At 35.3% G+C, this 23,317-nt stretch overlaps 4 protein-coding genes and 1 non-coding gene across 7 annotated transcripts; 3 read left to right on the top strand and 2 right to left on the bottom strand.

The window, feature by feature from the left end:
- Positions 1-2,225: 2,225 nt before the first annotated feature.
- On the bottom strand, positions 2,226-4,794 carry LOC108821126 (uncharacterized). 2 transcript variants are annotated; one of them, XR_001944480.2, is made up of 7 exons: positions 4,592-4,794; positions 4,272-4,390; positions 4,128-4,189; positions 3,893-4,010; positions 3,232-3,786; positions 3,040-3,154; positions 2,226-2,841 (listed from the first exon to the last, which is right to left on the bottom strand). It is a non-coding gene; the product is annotated as an uncharacterized LOC108821126 (transcript). The 2 variants fall into 2 exon arrangements; XR_008937708.1 differs by having other exon boundaries at positions 3,232-4,010.
- A 2,014-nt stretch (positions 4,795-6,808) lies between these two features.
- On the top strand, positions 6,809-9,433 carry LOC108819211 (la protein 1). Of its 2 annotated transcripts, XM_018592208.2 has the most exons (10): positions 6,809-6,959; positions 7,032-7,110; positions 7,206-7,355; positions 7,493-7,635; positions 7,720-7,868; positions 7,946-8,068; positions 8,147-8,450; positions 8,566-8,713; positions 8,885-8,948; positions 9,060-9,433. In XM_018592208.2, exons 1-10 carry the CDS (start codon positions 6,909-6,911, stop codon positions 9,151-9,153), a joined length of 1,305 nt encoding a protein of 434 aa, XP_018447710.1. In that variant the 5' UTR covers positions 6,809-6,908; the 3' UTR covers positions 9,154-9,433. The 2 variants fall into 2 exon arrangements, with proteins under 2 accessions (XP_018447710.1, XP_056847604.1); XM_056991624.1 differs by lacking the exon at positions 9,060-9,433 and having other exon boundaries at positions 8,885-8,952.
- A 506-nt stretch (positions 9,434-9,939) lies between these two features.
- Positions 9,940-14,663, top strand: LOC108822773 (transcription factor MYB3R-1). Its single transcript, XM_018595934.2, has 12 exons — positions 9,940-10,135; positions 10,248-10,359; positions 10,449-10,503; positions 10,653-10,710; positions 10,845-10,939; positions 11,046-11,149; positions 11,253-11,381; positions 11,546-13,079; positions 13,301-13,542; positions 13,656-13,770; positions 13,880-14,098; positions 14,339-14,663. Exons 2-12 carry the CDS (start codon positions 10,292-10,294, stop codon positions 14,456-14,458), a joined length of 2,739 nt encoding a protein of 912 aa, XP_018451436.1. The 5' UTR covers positions 9,940-10,135; positions 10,248-10,291; the 3' UTR covers positions 14,459-14,663.
- On the bottom strand, positions 14,618-16,856 carry LOC108822774 (uncharacterized). Its single transcript, XM_018595936.2, has 3 exons — positions 16,346-16,856; positions 15,564-15,644; positions 14,618-15,332 (listed from the first exon to the last, which is right to left on the bottom strand). Exons 1-3 carry the CDS (start codon positions 16,719-16,721, stop codon positions 14,905-14,907), a joined length of 885 nt encoding a protein of 294 aa, XP_018451438.1. The 5' UTR covers positions 16,722-16,856; the 3' UTR covers positions 14,618-14,904.
- A 362-nt stretch (positions 16,857-17,218) lies between these two features.
- LOC108819087 (probable glycosyltransferase At5g03795) lies at positions 17,219-19,750 on the top strand. The gene is made up of 5 exons (XM_018592077.2): positions 17,219-17,343; positions 17,464-18,228; positions 18,336-18,466; positions 18,640-18,988; positions 19,056-19,750. The coding sequence occupies exons 2-5, from the start codon at positions 17,506-17,508 to the stop codon at positions 19,716-19,718; spliced, it is 1,866 nt and encodes a 621-aa protein (XP_018447579.1). The 5' UTR covers positions 17,219-17,343; positions 17,464-17,505; the 3' UTR covers positions 19,719-19,750.
- The last annotated feature ends 3,567 nt before the right edge of the window (positions 19,751-23,317 follow it).

Raw genomic sequence — 23,317 nt, forward strand, 5'->3', positions numbered from 1 at the left:
ATTCATACTTTATGGAAATATATTAATAATTTTATGGTAAAGAAATTTTAAAGAATCATCATTGAATAATTATATTGTCCTTTAACTTATGAAATTATATTTTATTTCCAATTAGATTTAATACTTTGCTGTAAAAACTTAATCTAATTATTTATATAAATGTTATATGTGCAGATTTATTATGGTGAATCAAGTAACTAACTTTCTTTTACTATTTGATATTTATTCAAAAAAAATAAATATGGTTAATTGAAGATTATCTGTGATAAATTATTTGTATAAAATTTAATTGTTTCTTAAGTCTTTACGTACAGATTTAACAAATTCTCCATAAAATATGGTAATAATACAGATTCTTACCCAATTAATATTCTATTTTATTAGTAGGTTAAGTAATTAAGTTAATATCAAGTATATTGAATAATAAATGTGTATATTAAATGGTAGAACTATGAACAAGTCTAAAACTTAAATGATAACTTTTATGGTAGATAAAATAGAAATATATTTTAATAGATTAGATAGATAACTTGTGTTATGTATATTGAGAACCGTCAATTGTTTGTCAAAGTATTTGATATCGTTATCATACATGTTGCAGAGGGATAAAATGATTCATCCTATTGTTATCTACTAGGTGGTTGCCCGCAAAGTTGCAGATATAAATATTGTATGTAAATATATATTATGTATGGAATGTCGTAAAATTTCTATAAATTTGATAAAAAATTACTGATGAACATTTAGTGATAACAAATACTTGTGAAATTATATATGTAATTATCACATTAACTTCTTCTACACATATTATGCATCTTTTTCTACCTTGTTATTTTTTGTTAATATTTTGCTCTTTTTATTAATTTTTTTGCTAATGTTTTCCTAATTTTTTACATATTTTTTGCTAAATATTTATTTCTCTCTATAAATAGTAATAAATGAACCAAAACCCCATCTTATAATTGTTTTCAATCATAACATTATCTTATTCACTTTATTATTTGACTTAAATGCAAAACAAATAATCAAAGTTCTCACATGTTCCTTTAAAATAATTCGTTCAATCTTTAAAGCCTAATTATTTATAAAACATATATGAACATTGTAAGATATTAATAATTATTATAAATACGATTATATTTTTTTGAAATTGGACAAAATATTTGTTCGATTCATTGGACATATATACGCACTGCATTTTCAATACAGTATAAATAATTTGAAATTATTTGCTTGGTAATATATATTAGATTAGGTAATTCTAAGATTATTTTCCTTTAAAACCTTAATTACATAAATGAAAATTCAAATACCAACAACCAAAATTAATTCTAAAAACTTCACCTATGAATAACACATAAGCAAAATCCACTTAATAACTTTTCAACTAATATATAGGAGGATTTTTAACTGTGCACTAGATTCTAACCCGTCCTTTCAAAGGGCGGGTGTATTTTGTGTTTTAATTTTTTTGAGAAATTTAATTTTAATATTTGTGTTTTTAATCATATTTGAGTTTAATTTAATATACTTTTTGGTAATTATATTAAATATGTCAAGTTGCATAACTATACACTTTATCTATATGCATTTTAAAAATCATTTTAAAATTTTATTCTTAAGCTCTACGATATATTTTAGGTTGCTTTTGGAAGAAGTTGGATAGCAAGTTCTGGTTATCTATTCAATGAAGATGTGCTTCTATGGAAAAAAATGTCTCTGCAAAATAAGAACATCGAGAGATCTTTGCTTGGTGCTTGTGTGATCAAGTTTTTGGAGTTAATGTTGTGCTTAGTATTTAAGTACTTGCTGATACACTTCCGAGTTTAGGAAGATTGAAGTTTAGGTTTTTGGGAGAGTTTTAGATTAGGATTGAGATTATCATAAATAATTCTTCTAATAGAAAAATGTGATATTTCAGGAAGGTTGTGTCTGATTTATGCATTCGTAGACTGGTGTAATTTTCTTTTTTTTAGTGAATACAAGAAAAAAAATTGTGGCATATTTATGTTTGCATCTTACTCTGATCTTAGTGTACATAAGAAGAAGAGTACTCTGATCTTAGTGTACTCTGATCTTAGTGCACTTACAAAAATAATAAGAAGAAGAGTTAGGTTGGACATTGTACGACGACGATTACAGTGTGATTGTCCACATTAGTTACGGGAATAAATGGCGACACGTATCCAAAATGATTGAATCTCTTTCCCATGTGAAAGAAGAAAAGGGAAACAAAAAGCTTTCAAAGGTGAGAGCCACATGCCTAACAAGCACTAGTCAGTACACAAAAGAAGGTAGCAATAGAGTGATGTGTCTGGAGGAAAGTACTATTCCTATTCTACAAGTCTTTGTCAACCATAATTTGCCTTTGCCGTCTTTATTTCTCTTTTTATGTGTGTGGTTTACCATTGAGTGTAGTTGTATCGAATCTCGTAGGGCTGTGCTGCACAGGAGGTCTTGGAGTGTTTTTTTTGGACTGAAGGGTCTTGGAGTTGGAGCTCTGATCAAAATAAACACAGATTTTGAACAGACAAAAAGTTTATGCCTCCGTGTTACAGACTCCTCTGGAATTTTTAAAAAGGTTGTAGCATCTTATTATGCGGGTCTTCTTAGCGGAGTGACAATGGCCCAACTGTTCTATGCGGTTCTTCCTCCAGTGTTTCTGGAATCAACAGGGGGTCAGTTGGTGCATCTGTCTTAGCTACTCTCTTTCGACCACACCATCAACAGACTTTTGTGTTCACACCATCAACAGCCTTTTGTGTTTGTTGTCACAACTCTGTTCACAACAGGACAGAGGCTTGTCTTCGCAGCTCCAGCACCAGGAAAGTCATTAACTCCCTGTCCATGAACAATAACAAACAATCGTCAGTGCTAATTTCCACACCTGATCTTGCTAATTTCTCATCAACTATAAACACAATTCTCTATGTAGACGATGTGGGTTACTAATATCCATTTCTTTTTTTTTTGGCAAATTTTAAAACAATAGGTATGGCAAACAGGGTGACGAAATGAATGGTTGCCAGTGTTATGTACCTCTCAATCCTAATATCGCCATGATGTGTTTACTGGTTTGGGTTTCCTCGTTAAAAATCAAGCCATTTATGCATTATGGCAGGGGTCTCCAATCTGGGTTTTCAACTCTTGGTTCCTGCAAGATATAGACATTCAGTATTCAGTGGAATGGTGCACAAAAAAATGTATTTAGTGGAACAGAGTGTGAAGCACCATAATTAGATTAACCGTAGGTTTGTGTCACCATGCCTTCATCTTTGCGAAAACCTCCTTAGCACAATCTAGCTTCCCACCTGTGCAAAGAGCATCTATAAGAACAGTGTAGATAACCACATCATGTCCACATCCTTCATCATCCATCCTCTTCAGTATATCATACGCTTCATCAATCTTCCCCGCTCTACCAAGCACACGGATAGATATAGTAAACGTGTAGACATTAGGCTTTAACCCCAACGTCTCCATCTCTCTAAGCAAACCCATCACAGCGCCAATCTCTCTTCTCTTCCCTAACCCTACCATAAGCGAAGAGTAAGTCTGCAAGCTAGGCCTAAAACCATCAGAGACCATGCTTCTGTAAACCTCCATCGCCTCTGTGCAGAACCTAGACTTGACCAGGAGATGAATCAACGAATACACATTCAACGCGAAAAGACCAGACTCTCTCATCTTCCTTAGCGCATAAGGCGCTTGCCGCAACTCGCCTCTCACAGAGAGACACTTGAACACAGTCAAGAAAGTAGTAGCATCCCTCTTCATTATTCTCTTCTGCATCAAATCAAACACGTAACCCATCTCCTCGATTCTCCTTGTCCACCCTCAGAGCTTTTGACCAAAAAAAAAAAAAAGATATGTAGTGAATCACGCTAAGTACCGTTGTGAATGTTCTAGGATCTCAACTCTTGATTTGAGCTTCAAGTAGTCTCCATACATCTCCTGTCTTCCACGATCGTCATGGCTCTTTCAATGATGGGTGCAAAAAGATGTCAGACCTGTTACATAGCCAGAAAAAAGTCAAGAAAAAGTAGAGACAGTGTAAGAACACAGACAATTGTCAAATTGCAAGCTGGAGCTGGGGATCTCTACAACACATGAGAACTTCTTCAAACCTGTACAACCGGTTAATAGCTTCCTGATAAGGGTTTGGAGTTGTTCCAATGTGATCTCGCACCTAAATCAAATCACAAGTCAGCTTTCAGATCAGAGCAGATTACTTAAAATCTAGACTTATAAAAGATCATAACTTGTCTAACCTGTCCACTCGTTGCACTTGGTGACATCAATACCAAATTGGTGAGCTTCACAATTTCTTGCTTAATAAAGATCTCATTACGGGTGTTTTTTCTTATAAACATCGTCATAAAAACCATAGCTAAAACAGTGAAGAAAAACACACATCAAACAGGATAATGCTTTATTTTTAATTGGTTAGGAATCTAAAGTATGCTACTGAGAAAAGTCTAAGCAATTTTCAAACTACACATCAAAGCAAATAATCCACGACACTAAGAGAACATAAATTTTCAATCTTTGTGACAGCTAAATACGAAAAAACGACCAAGGAGATCCATACCTATAGGGTAAGAGATTTTTGAGCAAGTAAATAGGATCCCAAAGATATTGTGGTTTCTGCATAGTAGGTTCTTTTATTTCCAATGGATTTAGGTTAATAGATAGAGTTTTATAGAGGTGGGAGTATAAGGGGAGCCGGAGCAAAACTTTTAAGAAACGGAAAAAAATAAATAAACAGAGTTTGGAGAAGATGAAGTGAAAAGTCGGGGGAAGTCGCCTGATGAGGAAGAAGCAGTAGAACTAAATGGGTTGGATGGGCCAGACTGATATTTTTCATATAACCCATACAAAAAGCCCACTCTATCTAAGTCATTTATGATGTGGCAAAAGAAATGTTTTGATTGGATGTTTTTTTATCTGACGTTGATAGGCTAAAAAGCATTTCTCAGTCCCTTTTAGTATAGTATATATATATATATATACCGCAAATCGCATACGATATTAAGTAAATGTCATAGTCAAAAACCAAGAATTTTAATCTTCATTTTAACCCTACTAATCTAACACTGACCAACACATCTAATCTGACACTCCTACGTTGCTTTTTGCTCCTGTTCACTCCCCCACACACACAACTTGCTAGGTGTCTATTTCTTTTGAGATATGTGTGTGATGAATTTTATTTTTTTAATTCATTTTTCTCTCGTATTCTCTTTCATCTCATGGTTTCATCTTCTCCAAACTCTTTCTCTTTCCATTGTCTGTGTTCTTGAATTATTTTTTTGTATAGACTCTATTTTTATTCAAACTTAAATTTCTACTTGTTATGGATTTCTTTAGAGACCCGTTGATTAAAACATTTACAGTGTTGATTATTTTGGTGATTTTTTTCTATTTGAAATCGAGACTAGCCACTGCGTTTGGGCTTCTTTTTCACCTGCGGACAGCAAATATATGCATCGATGGCTCGAGCTCAGCCTTCGTTGTCGTCCAAATCAGCCTCACCGAAGAGGTGGTTGCAAAAGCTTGATGACCAACAATGGTTTGTCCTCAAATTTTGCCTCTTTTGTCCATTTAACCCTGACACTTTAAGAATTGAATGTATAAGTCACACAAGTTCATAAGTGATATTCTGGTAAAAATTTCACTATGATTGTCTAAATTTGAAATAAATTTATGCTAGTAATGTTATTTTAGTGTTAAAAAATCTTGTATCATGTTACAAAATTTGTTAACTCACTAACATATTTTGTAACATGTTAACAAATGTTTTAACATGTTAACAAATTTTGTATTTTGTTACAATTTTTGTTAACTCGCTAACATGTTTTGTAAAATGTTGGTGGTCAAATTATTGATGAGTTATAATGTAGTTATATCATAAACCTAGTAAAAGTTGATGTTATTTTAATGTTAACAAATTGTGTACCATGTTAGCGAGACTATAGTTGATGTTATTTTACGGTTAACAAATTTGTATCATGTTATTAAATTTGTTAACTCGCTAACATATTTTGTAACATGTTAACAAATTTTGTATCTTGTTATAAAATTTGCTAACTCTCTAATATATTTTGTAACATTTTTAATGGTCAAATTATTGATCAGTTATAATGTAGTTCATCATAAATCCAGAAAAAATATTTATCAGATTTTTTTATTTTTCATTAAGTATATATCATAGTTTTATGCTGAGAAAATGATTTACACATAAATTTTTAGGTGAAAAGAAAATTTTAAAAGAAAGATAATGTAAAAATAAAGAAATGAAATGTGAAGAAAAAAGAAAGAGAATTGTCAGAATCTCTGGAAATTAAGTCCACAAGTGTTGACAGAAGAAACCATGGAATCGTGTGGTTGGGATGAATTATAAGACTTAGGGTCTATGACCAATGAGAGAGAGCTAAGATAATTGTCAGACTTTCACTGTATTGCAGATGCCAGATAACATTTCAGCTTGAGGTTATTTTCGTCATAAACAAAGACGGATTGTGTGAGTTGACTCACAAACGTCAATCCATGTGTACAACGCCAATTTAAGCCTTTAATATGGGTACGTGGCAAATTGTCCCTAGTTATTATTATAGGCCAAGACCACTTGGTTATTATCAAAAAAAAAAAGTTCCAATCTTGTACCATTATTACTGACTGCATTATTATTTGCGTAGGTAAATCTTTGTAATTGTAAACCATAGTGTGGGGGCGGGGAGGACGGGAATTAGATAGATTATAAACTTACAGGGTATTACGAAATATAAAGTTGAAAATAAAGGATCAAAAGCAGAAACCTAAAGTAAAATATAAAACTGTAATTTGACTAAACCTAGTATACTCTCTCTCTTCTTCTTCTCTGCCTCTCGAACCAGTAGTGAACAACAATGTCGATCCCTTGTCTCGCAGAAGAAACCGCCAAAACTGTTCTCCGTCAGGTTCAAACCTCTCCTTCTCCTCTTCTTCTATTTCTCTATGGCATTTTAATATTTGATATTCGATTCTTTTAGGTGGAGTTCTACTTCAGTGATAGTAACCTCCCCATTGATGATTTCTTGAAGAAGACGGTTACACAGAGTGAAGATGGATGTAAAGTTTCCATCTTTCGAACAGTTCAATTGCTTTCGCTGTGTTTTTTGTTTGTTATTGCTAAGTGTTGATGTTTGGTTTTTTTTGGAGAACAGTGGTTAGTTTGGCGTTGATATGTTCATTCAGTAAAATGAGAGGATACTTGAAGTTGGGTGATTCCAAAGGAGATGAGATTCCTGAAGATACCATCAAAGCTGTTGCTGATACCCTTCGTACCTCTAAGGCTCTCAAGGTTTCAGAAGATGGTAAAGTTTCTTTTTTTCTTTTTTCATTTTTTTTATTGAGACCTGTCTTTTATATACTAACATGATTGTGCGCAGTTTAGAGAAGTATCTTTAAACATTGTATTGATCAGATTTGGTTTTTGGTTTTGGTTCCACAGGGCAAAAGGTTGGTAGGAGTACAGAGTTGTTGAAGCTAGAAGATTTGATTGAACAGCTTAATGCTAGGACTGTTGCTGCTTCACCATTCTCCTTTGATCTCAAAAGGGATGATGTGGAAGCCTTTTTCAGTCAGTATGGAAAGGTAATTAGTTATAAATTTGGAGAAAAATACTAATAGTAACTGGTTATACAATTTTTGGTATATGTATGTGTGTTCTTTTTGCAGGTTAATAGTGTGAGGTTGCCTCGCCATGTTGCAGAGGCGAGAGTGTTTTGTGGCGTTGCCTTGGTAGAGTTCCCTACAGAAGAGGAAGCTCAGAATGTTATGAAGCAACAGTTGGTCTTTGCTGGCCATGAGTTGGAGATGAAACCAAAGTAATCCTCTTTACATCTCAATTTCATACTGTTTGTTTGGAAGCGTTTTACTTAAAACAATGATATTTTCTTTACAGGAAAGAGTTTGATGATGAAAGGAAGAAAGATGAAGAGAAGTTTGCTGACTACCGTCCTCAAAAGGGTTCTTCAAATCAGAAGAACGGCTCTGATCATAAGAGCGGTTCTGACCATGAGGCAAAGTAGGAGTTATTTTCTTTGTCTTTTGTTGGTATAAATGTTCTTGGAACTGACTATGGCTGTTATTGTTACACCTGTAGCTATCCCAAGGGTTTGATCATTTCATTCACTCTAAAGCGCTCGGCTGAAGAAGGTACCACAGAAGAGAAGAGTTCTGAAGAGCCAACTGCTAAGACAGTGGATGAAAATGACTCAACAACGGACAAAGAGAACACTGATCAGGTTCAGGGCCAAGGAGCCGAGGGTGAAGATGAAGAGGAATCTTCAGAGACTAAAAATGGGGAGAGAGAAGAAAAAGGTGCTTTAGCAACCCATAAAGATAATAAAGATGTAGTCTTGCGTGAAGATCTCAAGGCCGTTTTTGGTAAATTCGGTGATGTCAAGGTACATAACATACTCTGCTAATACACCTTTGTTCATGTTAGCATTTTGTTTTTGTCATTCCATTATATATTTTGTCTTATTACTCAATTGTTTTGTTTTTTTCACTGTTGTGAAGTTTGTGGATTTCAAAATGGGAGCAGAGACGGGTTACCTTAGGTTTGATGAACCAGAAGCATCCCAGAAAGCACGTGCAGCAGCAGTATTAGCTAAAGAAGGTGGACTAGCCGTGAAGAATTTCGTAGCTGTCCTAGAACCTCTTGCCGGTAAAAAGAAAAACACTTTCTGAAGTTCCATCTTATCTTTAACTAATAATTGTTCTGGTTTCATATTATTTGCAATTAAATGTGTATATTTTTGCTTATTCTGCTACATTTAATAACACTTGCTATACTTATTCTGCTTGAATTAAATGTGTATTTTTTTTTTGGTGGCAGGGGAAGCTGAAAAGGAATACTGGGGTCTCCTTCGCAGCAAAGACAAGGGTGGCCGTGGAGGAAGGTGAGTACATTAGGTTTAGTTTTGTGACAACTAGGTCCAATCCAAACGATGATCTAATAATATTTACTTTGGTTTCCTTGCTTAAAAGTTGTGTGGGGTTGGTGTGTGCAGAGGAGGAAAACGAGGAGGAGGGAGATTCGGAAGAAAGAGGGGATCTGATTCGCCTGGTGGTCGCTGGAACAAAGCTCAGAAGGTGGAAGCATGATGATGACACTCTTTTCTAGTCTCGCTTTATAAGCTAGTGATGTGATGACTTGCTTCTCTGCTTTGTGGTTGCCACTTTTATCTACTTGGCAGTCAGAAACCTTTATTATCTACTTGTGACTTGTTGGCGATATGCTATGAGACTAGAAATCAGCGAAGCAAATTTTGTAGTATTTTTTTTTTGGGCAAATTTTGCATAAAGATCCTAGCTGGCTGGTTTCGTTTTTATATTTTTGGAAAGAATCATTTTTAGCTCTGTTAATTTTGCTTTTTTCTGTTTACTTACTCTTTGCTTATTATGCACAACTCTCCTTTCATGTTGTAAGCTTACCTTAATTATCTTTTTTTTTTCTTGGAAAGTATCCCTAAAGTTATTGAGAAAGTGAGGATCTAAAACTATTGTTAATTACAGAAAGTATTTCTAATAGTACAAGTCATTAACTCACTGATTATTACTCGAAATGTTTAAAATTAATTTTGAAAAGCTAAATATATTTTGATTTATTACTTCGTGTAGTCCATTAGTTTGACTTTGTCCACATAAGAGATTGAAATTACAAAACAGCTTCCATTTTAACTGTTGTTTGAATTGAAGAAAATCATATATGCTAATGAATGCCTAATGCAATTTGAATGTTGTTAGTTGTTTGTTAGTAGCGTTTAAGAAAAGAGGAAATTAAAGAAAAGGTATAAAATAATGAAATTATATAGGCGTAGGAACTTTGATGAACGGCTGAGATCATATTTTCACTTTCGTTTGATCTCTCTCTCTCTGTCTCACTTACATTTCCGCCTCCTCTCCATGTTTGAATACCTCTCTCTCTCTGTTTCGATTCATCTTCCTCTTCTTCGTCTTGATTCAGGTTTCTGGATACAGTGGATCTGCTAGTGTGAGCCATACATACGCTCCCCCGTATTCTGGATTGATCCATATGATATGACCACCCTTTCTCCGTCTTCTTCTTCTTCTTCTTCTTCTTAAGGTCTTTTTTTATTATTTTTTTTGGACGAGAAGAGGATCAAAATTTAATCTTTCAAGCTTCTGAGGTGAAAGCTTTGGTTTCAGTTTAAAAAGTTATAAACTTTTTGTTTCAGGTTGTGTGTGTGGAGTATTGTGACATTGCTTGTCTTGCTAAAGTATGAAGCGTGAGATGAAAACCCCCAATCTTCCACTAGATGGAACTCAGAAAGGGAGTAGTAGTCACGGGTATGTATGCTTCTTTTTTCTTTTTCTTTTTTATTTTGCAATTCAACTAGACATTCTCAGGTTAATGTTGCAAACTCTTTTGTTCATAGGAGGACCTGTGGCCCTGCAAGACGATCCACCAAAGGGCAATGGACTCCCCAAGAGGTCACTTCCTCTCTCTCTTTTTTTTTGAATCTGGCAATTTTTCAATCAGATATGTGTAGTCCTGTAACACCACAACCTCTCATTTGTTATCCTTTGCGTTTACTGAAGATTTGTCTGTATTGAAATTTTCTGTTTGATTCCTGGATCAGGACCAAGTCTTGTGCAAGGCTGTCGAGCGTTTTCAAGGAAAGAACTGGAAGAAGATTGGTAAGTCAAGAAGAAAATTCTGATTCCCTTCTTCTCCTAGGTTTACTTTTCCAACGTTTTTAAGATCATATCAATACAACTCTATTTTAGATGGTGAAAGCAATGTGTGATTTTTATTTGTTTCACCTTTTCAGCTGAGTGTGTTAAGGATCGTACTGATGTCCAGTGTCTTCATAGATGGCAAAAGGTCTTGAACCCTGAGCTTGTGAAAGGCCCCTGGTCCAAAGAGGTGATTTTCTCTATATTCTTTCAATTATACAACTTTGTTTGATCGTTTCGGTGTCGATCTCTGTAATGTGTTTATGACATCTTCTTACTCTTCCATGTTTTCAAAGGAGGATAACACAATAATTGCTCTGGTAGAAAAATATGGGCCAACCAAATGGTCTACTATTTGTCAGCACTTACCTGGCCGCATAGGGAAGCAATGTAGAGAACGGTATGCACATAATCTCTACTTCTTGTCTCAATGAAATGACCTTTATTACTACACTTAAAGTTTTGCTTGGATATATACATGAACAATGTTGTGGTTCATGTAGGTGGCATAACCATCTTAACCCTGCCATTAATAAAAATGCATGGACCCAGGAAGAGGAACTGACTCTTATTCGTGCACATCAAATTTATGGCAATAAATGGGCTGATCTAATGAAATTTTTGCCTGGAAGGTAAATTTATGCTTTTTTTCCCAGTTGTCCTATTGTGATAGAATTCTTGTAACCTGTGTCCTGAAAATTTGGTTGTCTTTATGCTTTTTCTGCTTATGATTATGGTCTAGCCTTCCTTCTTTGGTTATTTTCTTATTTGTTCTTTACTTCTTATGTTTCCATAGGTCAGACAATTCAATAAAAAATCATTGGAACAGCTCAGTTAAGAAGAAACTGGATTCCTACTACGCATCAGGTCTTTTAGATCAGTGTCAAAGCTCACCTCTCATTCCCCTCCAGAACAAATCCATGGCTTCATCTTCCTCGTGGACGCCCAGCAGTGGAGATGAAGGTAATTTCATGCAGGGGGATGATGCTGAAGAATCAGAATGCAGCCAAGCTTCAACTGTCTTCACCTGTTCAAAAATGATCAATGATTCACCAGATGAGGTTAAACCTGCAAATGAAGAATTCTGCACTCCTGAATTGCCTTCAGGAGCAGAGCAGCAAATCTCAAACTCTCCATCTCATGCAGATTCGTACTACCCTTCCTTTGAAGATGTCAAAACTATTGTCCCAGAAATTTCTTGTGATACAACCGAGGTTAGAACCACTACAGCTGCAGCGGATCACTTGCAGGGTGTATCTGATAATGCTAATCAGGACCTCAATCTAGACTGTCCTCGGTTATTGACACATAACATGGACGGAGATGGAAAAAATGAAGCATGCCAAGATTTTCAAAATTCAGTCAGATTAAGTGATCAACCTTCGTTGCCAAACTCTGACACAGATATAAATCCACAGCCTCAAACTTTGATCACGGACGAGGAGTGCTGTATGGTTCTTTTCCCAGATAACATGAAAGATAGCTATACATCTGATGGTGAGCAACGTCAGAACATGGTTGACCCTCAAAAAGGCAAAGGATCTCTTTGTTCTCATCAGTCTGCAGAAACCCAAGCTAATGAAATTGGAAACACTCCAGCTTTTTCCTGGCATCCTTCAAAATCTAATGATCCTACTCAACGTTGTACCCTTCTTGGAGCTACTGCATCAGAACGTAAAACTGATACAGATGATGGACTCTTAACTTCCCATGGCAATGATGATAATGATGGTATCCCAGAACAGCCTGAACTATCATATATTCCCAAGGATCTTTTGAAGCTAGTGCCTCTTAATAATTTCTCTTCTCCGGCTAGAGTGAAGAAGATTCATTTTCCTACTGACGATAAGCCAGCTGAAAAAGACAAAGGAACTCTCTGTTATGAACCTCCACGTTTTTCAAGTGCAGACATTCCTTTCTTTAGCTGTGATCTTGCACCATCAAGTAGTGACTTACGGCCAGAGTACAGTCCATTTGGTATCCGTCAGTTGATGATTTCTTCGATGAATTGTACAACTCCGTTAAGGTTATGGGACTCACCTTGTCATGATAAGACCCCTGATGTCATGCTTAAAGATGCTGCCAAAAGTTTCAGTGGTGCATCATCCATCTTGAAGAAGCGGCATCGGGACTTTCTGTCACCTGTGCTTGATAGGAGAAAAGGAAAAATGGTTAAAAGTGCCGAGGCTTCCTCCTTGGCTAAAGATTTTTCATGCTTAGATGTTATGATTGATGATGGAAATACCAAAAATAAATGTGCCTCCTCTTCTGAAGACAAAGAGGACCCAAGGGAAGCCTTGGAGTCAGGAGTAGTGACTTCAACTATTACTGTAAGTCCGTATTTTTACTCTACATGCTTTAACTTGCAGTCTGATATAAATTGTCTGCTACTGAATTTCTCGTTGCTTAACACATCAATCTAGTTTGTTCAAGCACATTGCATCTAGTTATTTGAGCTGTCTTTTGTCAAGGATCATAGTTTGATCCCTGGTGCTATTTTCTCCAATAATTTAACTTTAATCTCTAAATCTGTTGCTTTCCTCTGCGCCAGGATCAAGGAACTCGTAGAAGTTTGGTTTATCATAGTGATGTTGAGATGCAACTGAGCTCTCCTGTTGAAACTGGATCGAGACAAGATAACAAAGTGAATACAGTTGAAGTCGGTACTATTCCAACTGGAGAAATCTCAACAGAGCCTCCATTCACTACAGACTCTATTCCTTTATCAGAATTCGCGGAGATTAACACCAACACTGCAGAGAGTAGTGTTGATATTATTGAAAACTATAGCATGTAAGTTTGACCTTTCCCTCTGTATGTGTTTGATACCTGTTTTTTTTTCTGCTGATTCATATATTTGCTGGAAAGTATTGTTCTAAGTTGTCTTGATTTCACTCGTTTTACAGATTTGATGGAACTCCTTTCAAAAAACTGCTTGAAACTCCATCACCATGGAAATCCCCTTTACTCTTTGGTTCTTTCCTGCAAAGCCCAAAGTTGCCTCCAGAAATTACATTTGAGGTAATGTAAGATGAAAGAACTACTTTCTGGATACTCTGCTTCTTGTTTTAGACTAAAGCGCCATCTGATGGACAATTATTCGTTGTTGTTGTTTTTCTTTTATTCTCAGGATATCGGGTGCTTTATGAGTCCTGGAGAGAGAAGTTATGATGCCATAGGGCTGATGAAGCACTTAAGTGAACACACAGCCACGGCGTATGCAGATGCTTTGGAAGTCTTGGGTAATGACACACCTGAAACAATACTCAAGAAGAGACAGATGAACACATCTATTCAAGGGAAAGAAAATCAGCTCTGGCCTCAAGATCAACTTGAAAACCGATCCCAGGTAGTAGCTTCAACTCTCACAACATAATGTATCCTTACAAAACCTGTTGATGAGCTGGCAAAAGCTACAATTCAGTGCCCAACCAGTAGCCTAGTTACTTGAGAAAACTTCATCAACTCTCTTCTTCTTCTTTTCTTAGTCTAAGCTTAAGATTGAATCTTGAACTGGTAGAGATAAGAGAATAGCAGTTTTGAGTATTTTAAGTTACTTACTCTGAACCAACTCTGTGTGGGAATTCAGGTGGAGTGTCGCGCCTTGGACTTCAGTGATTGCGGGACACCGGGGAAAGCAAAGGTATCCTCGGCTTCTCCAGGCTGCTACACAAGCCCATCATCTTACCTTCTAAAGAGTTGCAGATAGAAAAAGGCTGCTTTTGTTCATAGAGCTCTGAGGGAACATTCATTCTCGCCTTCTATATCTTTTTTGGACATACCATACATGTTTTTTTTTTGAAAACACCATACATGTACGTCTTATTTTTATCCCCTCTTCTTGTTCCCTTTTTTTTTGTAATGTGTAGACATGATACAATTTTCATTAAATATAAAAAGTTAATTTTTTGTAATGCGTTTCAAGATTACATAAAACATGATCAAAAACGACCATGAACACTGGTGAATAGACAGAACCGAGCCCCAATTTTGATGATGTAATTATATACCTACAACCGGGACAATTCTGACCGCTCTGATTTTTATCTTATCATGATCCGTCCATAAACAACATCAGGGACATGAGAGAATAACTAACGCGGCAACTATTTGTTGAGCCCAGTCTCCGAAGCGTCATATTCTTCTGTTCAAGATTCAAGATCTTTGCCTGTTAGAGAGAGTATGAGCTGCTACATTGGGAACTTCGTTGTAAATCTTGGGTTCGTCTTCTTCTTCATCAGATGATAACAAAGATGGACCCATCCATGCTCTAAACCCCTCATTCACTCGTCTTTCAACCTCTGGCGTGAACTCCAAAGGATTGGCTTCAAGCATCTCCAACCCCTGATGATTTCTGTTCCCAAACTCTCCTTGGTCAATAGTTAAAGCGGCTCTTCTCCTAAGTGAGAAAGCAGTTCCAGCATACAAGGTTACCAAACCCCATGAAGATATCTCATAGCACCAAAACAATGGCATAGAACAGCTGCTTCCTAGTGTCAGGAGGGTTGAGCCGAGAAATATAGCTAGGAGGCCGTAGATGATAGCAAACACAATATTCAGAATTGATAGGCAACGAACCCCACCTGTGAATTTATTAGACAGGGTAAAGAAGATCATTAAACCTATTTGAGCTCTAAGCTGAACTCTGAAGAGGCAAGGTAACTGGTAGTAGAGGAAACAGGGTTGTATATATACATAAAGTTTACCAGACAATGGGTATTGAAAAGGAATGAATCTATTCTATTGCACGCACGAATGGAAAAATATAAAACATAAGTGGAAAGCCGCATACATCTTAAGAAGAGAGAGCATACCTCTTCGTGAAGCACAGTAGTTATTTTCAACTACTTTTAGAAACCAGTGACGGTGAGGAACGGAATACGCCACAAATATTCCTGCGGTATAACAACAAAAAATAACGAGAAAATAAAGAAGAAGACATACCACATCGTTATGAAAATATTAACAAAAGACAACACAAAGGAGAGATCGTAGAGAGGTTTAGAGCCACTTAGGATGATAACAAAGCATTTAACAACGTTTCCATACCCTTAGAGTTACTTGTTGAAGGAATGAATGAACAGATACAACAGATTGGACTAGAATTTCAATTTATTTGGCGACATGTCATCAAAGGTGGTGGCTAACTTTGATAAAATCACTAATCATTCAACTGAAAAAAAAAGTAAGAACCCTCAGAACTAAGAAAGTTAGAACTAAGAAGGGCTGCCATGTGAGAAAGTCAAGCATAGCCAAAAACTTGTCTTAACTAAGCTTTCTTGAACCCCATTATCTACTATATATATAAGGTGACGAAAAGCTATAAAAGGGAAAAATCTAGCAGAGGAATAAACAAACTTCCCTATGGCTGCTGACCCACTAAACCCCAATAGAACTAGACCTGTCTTCATTCAAAACCTAACAACAAGCATTCAGGTTTTGAGAACACATCAACCAACAACCTCTATAACAATGTTTCACCTCACCACAAGTCCAAAAAGTATAAGCCATTTGCTAAAACGTACTAAACATCAAATGAAACCAGTGGCAAACACACAATAGGAAGCTCAGCTTCTAGAAACTGACCACTACTCACCTGCAACAAGATAAACAGAAGACACAAGGAAGACCATCGCCGAGGGAACGAAAACAACCATCCAGTAAAAATCCACAGTCTCCTGATCCGTCAAGTAAAAAGCACCGGGAAACAGATCAGAGTCGCGGGCCTTTCCGTACACAGGCAAAGGCTGAACCTTCACGTCGCTGCAGAACGGCCTCCTCAGAACATTCGAAGGGAACACGATTCTCAAGCTGACGATCGTGCAAGTGAAGACGACGAAGCAGAGGAAAGCAACGACCGACGTCAGCACGGGTCTCTGGAGCTTGATCCAGGCTCTGTCTTCCTCCCTGAGAGTCTCGTACTCCTGCTTCGGCATAAACGCTTGACGCAACGCGTCTCCGATGATCGCCATTGAAGCCTAGATGTTGATTGTTTTTCGAATTTGATTCGAAACCCTAGATCTTAAGGTTCTTTTTAAAGAAGAATCAATGGGAGAGTTCGAGAAATGAGGAGGGAGAAAGACGGTGGTGACTGGTGATGGAGAAACAAATAGGCGCGTGTTAAAGCGATACGGCAACTGCCGTCGGGCGTGTGGATTATTTACAGATAGACCCCTAATCTTTTTAGTTAGTTACCGAATTTCCTTTAAGAAATGTTAATACTTAATACCTAGGAATGTGTGTCCATGGATTCGGTTCAGTTTCGGTACGTTATTTGTCGTGCTTAAATGGTTTAATTACGGCTTGATTGAGTCGATAACAAAAGAAAACAGTTCGGTCGGATTAGTAAACGATCTGGTTTGGTTTTGTCTTTTAATTGGATTATTTTAGTTACGCTTAGATCTCGGTTGATTAACTTTTTTTCAAAAAAAAAGTTAGGTCCTTCACACTTTTATATCGATTCACAGCTGGATTCCCATGTTCTTCTTCCTTTCTTCTTCGAAGCTATTCCTGGAAAGTTTATGCAAATTCTTGGCAATACCGAAGCTTCTTGGCTTTGATCTGCTGTTCATAGTCATCTCCACCCCAGTTCTTGTTAGTTCTTGCTTCAATCAAAAACGGAAACTTTCGAGATCTATTATAGTAACTACTCAATTGCTAACATCAAAGTTCGTGTCTTTGAACTCCTTTCCCTGTTTCATTCTATCTTTGCAGATTCATGGTTAAGTTGTTGATGTTGTATGGGACTATGAGTAGATGTTGAGTTTGTGGCAGCTTAAGTTTAGAGCTCAATCTTTTCATTACAAGTCCAAAGCTGAGGAAATGAAACTGTTACGAGTTGCTGGTGTAGTTTTCATTATCATCTCAGCCTTCCAGTTCGTGAATATACGTTACTATGGTGGTGATATATTCTCTTTATCTTCTCAAGATGAGTTTCCGTTATCCCTACATGAAAGCACAGAACCAATCAGGCCAGTGCCAGGTCCTGTAAGAGTCAATGTTAGTAGTTTGAATTCAGCTGAAGGGGAGAGAACCGGTTTAGGAGAGGTCTATGTATCTGTTCAGTCTCATGATAGTTTTGCAGAGGGTACAAAAGATAAGGAAGCTCTGTACTCGCTCCTAGAGACAAGAAGCAGCAGCTCCAACGGGAGTGATGCTGACATTGTTAATGAAAATAGTAGAAATGTGGAGACTCTTGAGAGCGAATCTGATGATAGTTCCGTAGAGGATGATGCAAAAGATAAAGAAACTCAGGATGATTTTCTGCTAGAGACAAGAAGCAGCAGCTCCAACGGGAGTGATGCTGAGATTGTTAATGAAAACAATAGGAATGTGGAGACTCTGGAGAGTAGTAGTAGATCTGGTGATAATCTTTCCACAGAGGTGAAAAGAGTAATGAATGTTACAGAATCTGGGGTGGTTTCTATCGCCGAGATGATGAGTTTATTGCATCAAAGCCGCGCTACTCATGTCTCATCGGTATGTGTGTGGTTCTTAGTCTCTGATTGGACAAGCAGTGCTCTGGTTTCTACTGCTATTACTACTACTACACCTTTGTATCTTATTATATTTTATTTTTTATTCAGAAAATGAAACGGCCTTCTGCTGTTGATCAGGAGCTCTTGTACGCAAGAACCCAAATTGAGAACCCACCAATGGGGGAGAACGACCCTTTACTGCATGGTCCTTTGTATTGGAATCTGTCCATGTTCAAAAGGTAAGTCAGTATATAGTTTTATCCATTTTGATTTCCTGTTTAGTATTTTCAGTTGTTAGGATCTTTGTTATCTATCTATGATCATCTCTATACATATGTTTTGTATTTGATCAGAGATGGCTATGAGTTGTGTCTACCTTTGTTTTTCATGTCTCTTTCATCTATATTTGCAGGAGCTATGAGCTAATGGAGACAAAGCTCAAAGTATATGTCTACAGGGAAGGCAAAAGACCTGTATTTCACAAGCCAGTGCTGAAAGGGATATATGCATCTGAGGGATGGTTTATGAGACAGCTCAAGGCCAGCAAAACATTTGTCACCAAAAACCCTCGTAAAGCTCACCTGTTCTACCTTCCTTTCAGCTCCAAAATGTTGGAAGAATCTCTCTATGTCCCTGGTTCTCACAGCGACAAGAATCTCGTTAAGTTTCTGAAGAACTATTTGGACATGGTTTCCTCTAAGTATCACTTCTGGAATAAAACTGGAGGATCAGATCATTTTCTCGTCGCTTGTCATGACTGGGTAAGGTCTTCTTAGTTCTACTATGAAACCACCAGCTTTTGATCCAACTTCTTCTTTTGTCTTTCAGGCTCCTTCCGAGACAAGGCAGTACATGGCTAACTGCATCAGAGCGTTATGCAACTCTGATGTCTCAGAAGGTTTTGTGTTTGGTAAAGATGTAGCCCTTCCCGAGACAACTATTCTTGTTCCCAGGAGACCGCTCAGGGCTCTAGGAGGTAAACCATCTTCCCAAAGGCACATACTCGCCTTCTTTGCAGGTGGGATGCACGGCTACCTTAGACCTCGCTTATTACAAACCTGGGGAGGTAACAGAGATCCAGACATGAAGATATTCAGTGAGATACCAAAAACTAAAGGGAAAAATAAGAGTTACATGGAGTACATGAAGAGCAGCAAGTATTGCATTTGCCCAAAAGGGCATGAAGTCAATAGCCCTAGGGTCGTGGAGGCACTGTTCTATGAGTGTGTCCCTGTTATCATATCTGATAACTTCGTGCCTCCTTTCTTTGAGGTCATAAACTGGGAGTCTTTTGCAGTGTTTGTGTTGGAGAAAGACATTCCTGATTTGAAGAAGATATTATTGTCTATAACTGAGGAAAGATATAGAGAGATGCAGATGAGAGTGAAGATGGTGCAGAAGCATTTCCTTTGGCATTCTAAACCTGAGAGATTTGATATATTTCATATGATACTTCATTCTATTTGGTACAACAGAGTTTTTCAAACTTGAAAAACCACATATAATACATGTGATTACAGAGATTCATTAAGACTAAACTTACAAGATTCTAACCACAACCACGTCATTTTAGTGTTTCCGAATCAACAAACAAGTTTTATGAAAATGTTTGACTCAGTTCTGGTATGCTCCATCTTTTATGAATTATACTTTTCATAACATCGTATCATTTTAATAATGTTTCTTATAGTTTGTAATATCGTGATTAACCAGCGTTAAAGAAAAACTCATTGCATCTTTGAATGTTTTCATTTATCTTCATCGTAGACGCCAAACAAACATACAATCATAATCTACATGTGGCCGGTTTGAAAGAGATCGATCTTTAGGTCCCAAAACAGTGAAACAAGCTTGAAAATCTATGATTTTGATTCATCTTTTCAAAAAGAACGTTTACATAATTGGCTTGTGGATAGTCGACAACAAACATTGCTTTGGACACAACATAATGGGATACTTTTCAGTGGCTTAAAAGATATGTATGGGCTACTAGCGACTTGTTAATTGTTCATGTGTTTTAATGGAATATCCTTTTTGTGTATATTGTGTCCTACGTAAAAGCTAGAATCCCTTTCTGGTTTCATACAATCCTAGATGGTAATCCGTCCCCTGCGCGAAATGAGTTTTTTACATATATTAAATTTTATTATTATAAATAATACACGCTTTGTTATCGATAACTTTTTTATATTTGATTAAAGGTGGTCATTCAAATATCAATCAGGTTTGGTTTGGGTCTATTCGAGTTTCAGTTTTTTTTTAGGTTAAAGATTTTAGTCATATTCATTTATTTATAGATTTCGTCCTAGGTTTGGTTCAGATTCTTGCGAATTTGGTTCGGGTTTAGATAACCCGTTTAAGTTATTTTAAAATTTATATATACCATAAATTTCTAAAAATGTAAAAGTAAAATAATATATAACAAACATATTTGAAAAATGTATGCCAAAATATTTAAACTTAACATATGGTTTAGCTTAAATATTTGGATAGGAAAGATATTTTAAGTTTTTGGTATTTTGAATATCGTTTAGCTATTTAGACATGTATTTTTAACTATTTGTATATATTTCCAATTATTCTAAACAACTTAAAAACATCTTACATATTTTGGATTTTTTAGATATTATATCTAAAAATAATTAATATATTTAAGTATATAAATATGATTCACATATATTCAAATACCTGAAATAATTTGATTTGGGTAGGATTTGATCATGGTTCTCTAGATACTAAATTTTTAATGCGTTCAAATATCTAACCAATTGCGGTTCAGATTCAGTAATACTTTTCCGGATCGGATTTAGTTTATTTTTCGGATTCATAATTTTTTTTGTCCATCCCTATATTTGATTATAACAAAGTTTCAAATGATAGTGATGGTGGTTCATATTGATTTTGAGTATATAATAATTTTAAAACTAAAATACATTTGATTATATATGTGGTCTATTTATTTAATCAATAAAAATTGTTCTATGCCTATTTAAGGAAAACCAGATTTTGACCCGTTCATCCGCGCGGTTTTGATTTTTTTATTTTTATAAAGTATTTAATGATCTTTTAAACATATCATTTATTTACATATTTTTGTCTCCTACAAACTTACCCGGACCGAATATGATCCGACTCAAATCCTCATAAAATTTACAATATCCAAATTGTATTTATTTGATTTTGAAGCTTTATAAACACGATATCCAAATAAAGATTTATATTCCAACTGGTATTTTGATGTCCTGATCAATCTGATTCTGTGAAAAAAAAAATTTATTAAATTATTTCAAAAAGTGTTTTGTACATAATATTCTATCTAAAATTTTATAACTTGTGTAGATATTTTTTTTAAAAAGGAAATTGCACAAATTATATATTAACCCGCGTGGATATCTGACTTCATTTTTGTTCAACGTAAACTCATAATCCGCTAATTTTATAAAAGAGTTTCATGTATATTTTTAATGTTTTATAATTTACATATTAGAATATATTATTTTATAATATAGATGTTTGATAATATTTTTTTATTTGTACATAATATTATATTAAAAGTTTTATAACTTGATGCAATTTGATATGATTTTACTATTCATATATAACATGTTGTTTTTTGTTAATTTAGTTTAAAATGAAACAGCATACTAAAAATATTAATTTTTTGCATTAGTTTCTATGAATTATTATTAATTTTATGATATTTTGTTTTCTTGAAAATTGAATTCTAAAAATTTTATATTTGACTAAACTAAATAAGATAATATTATATTTTAAAAATATATATATATATATATAATATATTATATATTCAGTTTGTGTTTTATTTTCACCCCAAAAAAATAATTTTTGATTTGGTCAATATATGAATATTGATTTGTTTAGATAAGCTTGAAATTGCAATTAATTAATTTAAATGATTTTAAATGCAGTGACAGAATATGTAAATAAAAAGAAATACAAAAGGAAATAATTAATTTATTATAAAAACATTGGTTAAATGTGTAAATAAAAAGAAGTATTTAATATGATATCCAAGTTTCAAACAGTTTTCATTTAATATAATATCCAAGTTTTCAACTAGTACCAAAATGTACTTCAGTTTTAATAATCTAGATGATGGGCTAAAAAACGGATCCACAAAGGTCTATAAAAGGATAATATGAGAATGAAATGAGGTCCATTAGTGAAGGAGTAGATTGCAAGTTAGAGTATGGTTTGGGTGTATAGATGCATAATTTCTCTATATTGTTTTACACTATACTGAAAACCATTAAAATCCCAATTATGTTGGACAATTTCAAGTCAGAGGAAGTTAATATATGGATAAGTGTTCAAATATGTTAAGGATAAACACAAACATCAAATCTAGAAATAGAAATTTTTATTATTATTACATTAGGTTTGTGTTTCTATATCCCCATGTTAAAAGTAATTGTTTTTCATATAAATAGAGATCTCATTGAGAGATCTTCTATAAGATTGAGAAATAAGATCTAAGAGAAACATTGAAAATTTTAGTTTTAAGTAGTTTCTAAAGGTAAAAATAAGAAAAAAAAATTTCTAGAGATTTTAGATATTTAAATTGGTATCAGAATCCCAGGTTGGCGACTCGATTTTGGTGGCAAAGAAAAGATCATGTATGCAAGGTGGATATGATCAGAGCCCTCATTGCAGTGAGCTTCAGCTGTAAAATTCATCGCAACATCAATAAAGATTTCAAGAGAATGTTCTACAAGAACTGGGCCAAATCTAAGAAGAAGGCTTTCACCAGGCATGCCAAGAATAATGAGGTATTCAATCAGTTCAAAATGATCAATAAAAACATTAAAAAGTAAACTTTTCACACCGATGGAGGAGTAGAATTTACCTTAACTAGATTCTTTCTACTTTGTGAAGAAAGTAAATTTGGAGCTATGACAGTAGAGTTAGAGTCTATAAAAAACAAGATATTAAGGCTTGTGGATAAACCGGCTGGTGTTAAACATACAGGGACATGTAACACAAAGATGAAAGCGTGTAACATAACTCATGTACCAATGGAGCCGAATTTAAAGATCTCAGATGCTGAAAACGAACCAAAGATAAATGCG

This window comes from Raphanus sativus, chromosome 8, assembly GCF_000801105.2.
Source record: "Raphanus sativus cultivar WK10039 chromosome 8, ASM80110v3, whole genome shotgun sequence".
In the NCBI taxonomy this organism is placed as follows: Eukaryota; Viridiplantae; Streptophyta; class Magnoliopsida; order Brassicales; family Brassicaceae; genus Raphanus; species Raphanus sativus.

What these genes read in the sequence shown, in the direction of transcription:
- LOC108819087 (XM_018592077.2), top strand. Translation starts at nt 17,506, where the DNA reads ATGTTGAGTTTGTGGCAGCTTAAGTTTAGAGCTCAATCTTTTCATTAC. An exon ending in GCGCTACTCATGTCTCATCG is followed by an intron (nt 18,229 to 18,335) that starts GTATGTGTGTGG and finishes TTTTTTATTCAG; the next exon opens with AAAATGAAACGGCCTTCTGC. An exon ending in TCGTCGCTTGTCATGACTGG is followed by an intron (nt 18,989 to 19,055) that starts GTAAGGTCTTCT and finishes TTTGTCTTTCAG; the next exon opens with GCTCCTTCCGAGACAAGGCA.
- LOC108819211 (XM_018592208.2), top strand. Translation starts at nt 6,909, where the DNA reads ATGTCGATCCCTTGTCTCGCAGAAGAAACCGCCAAAACTGTTCTCCGT. An exon ending in TTTTCAGTCAGTATGGAAAG is followed by an intron (nt 7,636 to 7,719) that starts GTAATTAGTTAT and finishes TTCTTTTTGCAG; the next exon opens with GTTAATAGTGTGAGGTTGCC. An exon ending in GGTTCTGACCATGAGGCAAA is followed by an intron (nt 8,069 to 8,146) that starts GTAGGAGTTATT and finishes TTACACCTGTAG; the next exon opens with CTATCCCAAGGGTTTGATCA.
- LOC108822773 (XM_018595934.2), top strand. Translation starts at nt 10,292, where the DNA reads ATGAAGCGTGAGATGAAAACCCCCAATCTTCCACTAGATGGAACTCAG. An exon ending in GGGAAGCAATGTAGAGAACG is followed by an intron (nt 11,150 to 11,252) that starts GTATGCACATAA and finishes TGGTTCATGTAG; the next exon opens with GTGGCATAACCATCTTAACC. An exon ending in CTCCAGAAATTACATTTGAG is followed by an intron (nt 13,771 to 13,879) that starts GTAATGTAAGAT and finishes TTTTATTCTCAG; the next exon opens with GATATCGGGTGCTTTATGAG.
- LOC108822774 (XM_018595936.2), bottom strand. Translation starts at nt 16,721, where the DNA reads ATGGCGATCATCGGAGACGCGTTGCGTCAAGCGTTTATGCCGAAGCAG. An exon ending in TTCTGTTTATCTTGTTGCAG is followed by an intron (nt 15,645 to 16,345) that starts GTGAGTAGTGGT and finishes GTTATACCGCAG; the next exon opens with GAATATTTGTGGCGTATTCC. An exon ending in CTACTGTGCTTCACGAAGAG is followed by an intron (nt 15,333 to 15,563) that starts GTATGCTCTCTC and finishes ATAAATTCACAG; the next exon opens with GTGGGGTTCGTTGCCTATCA.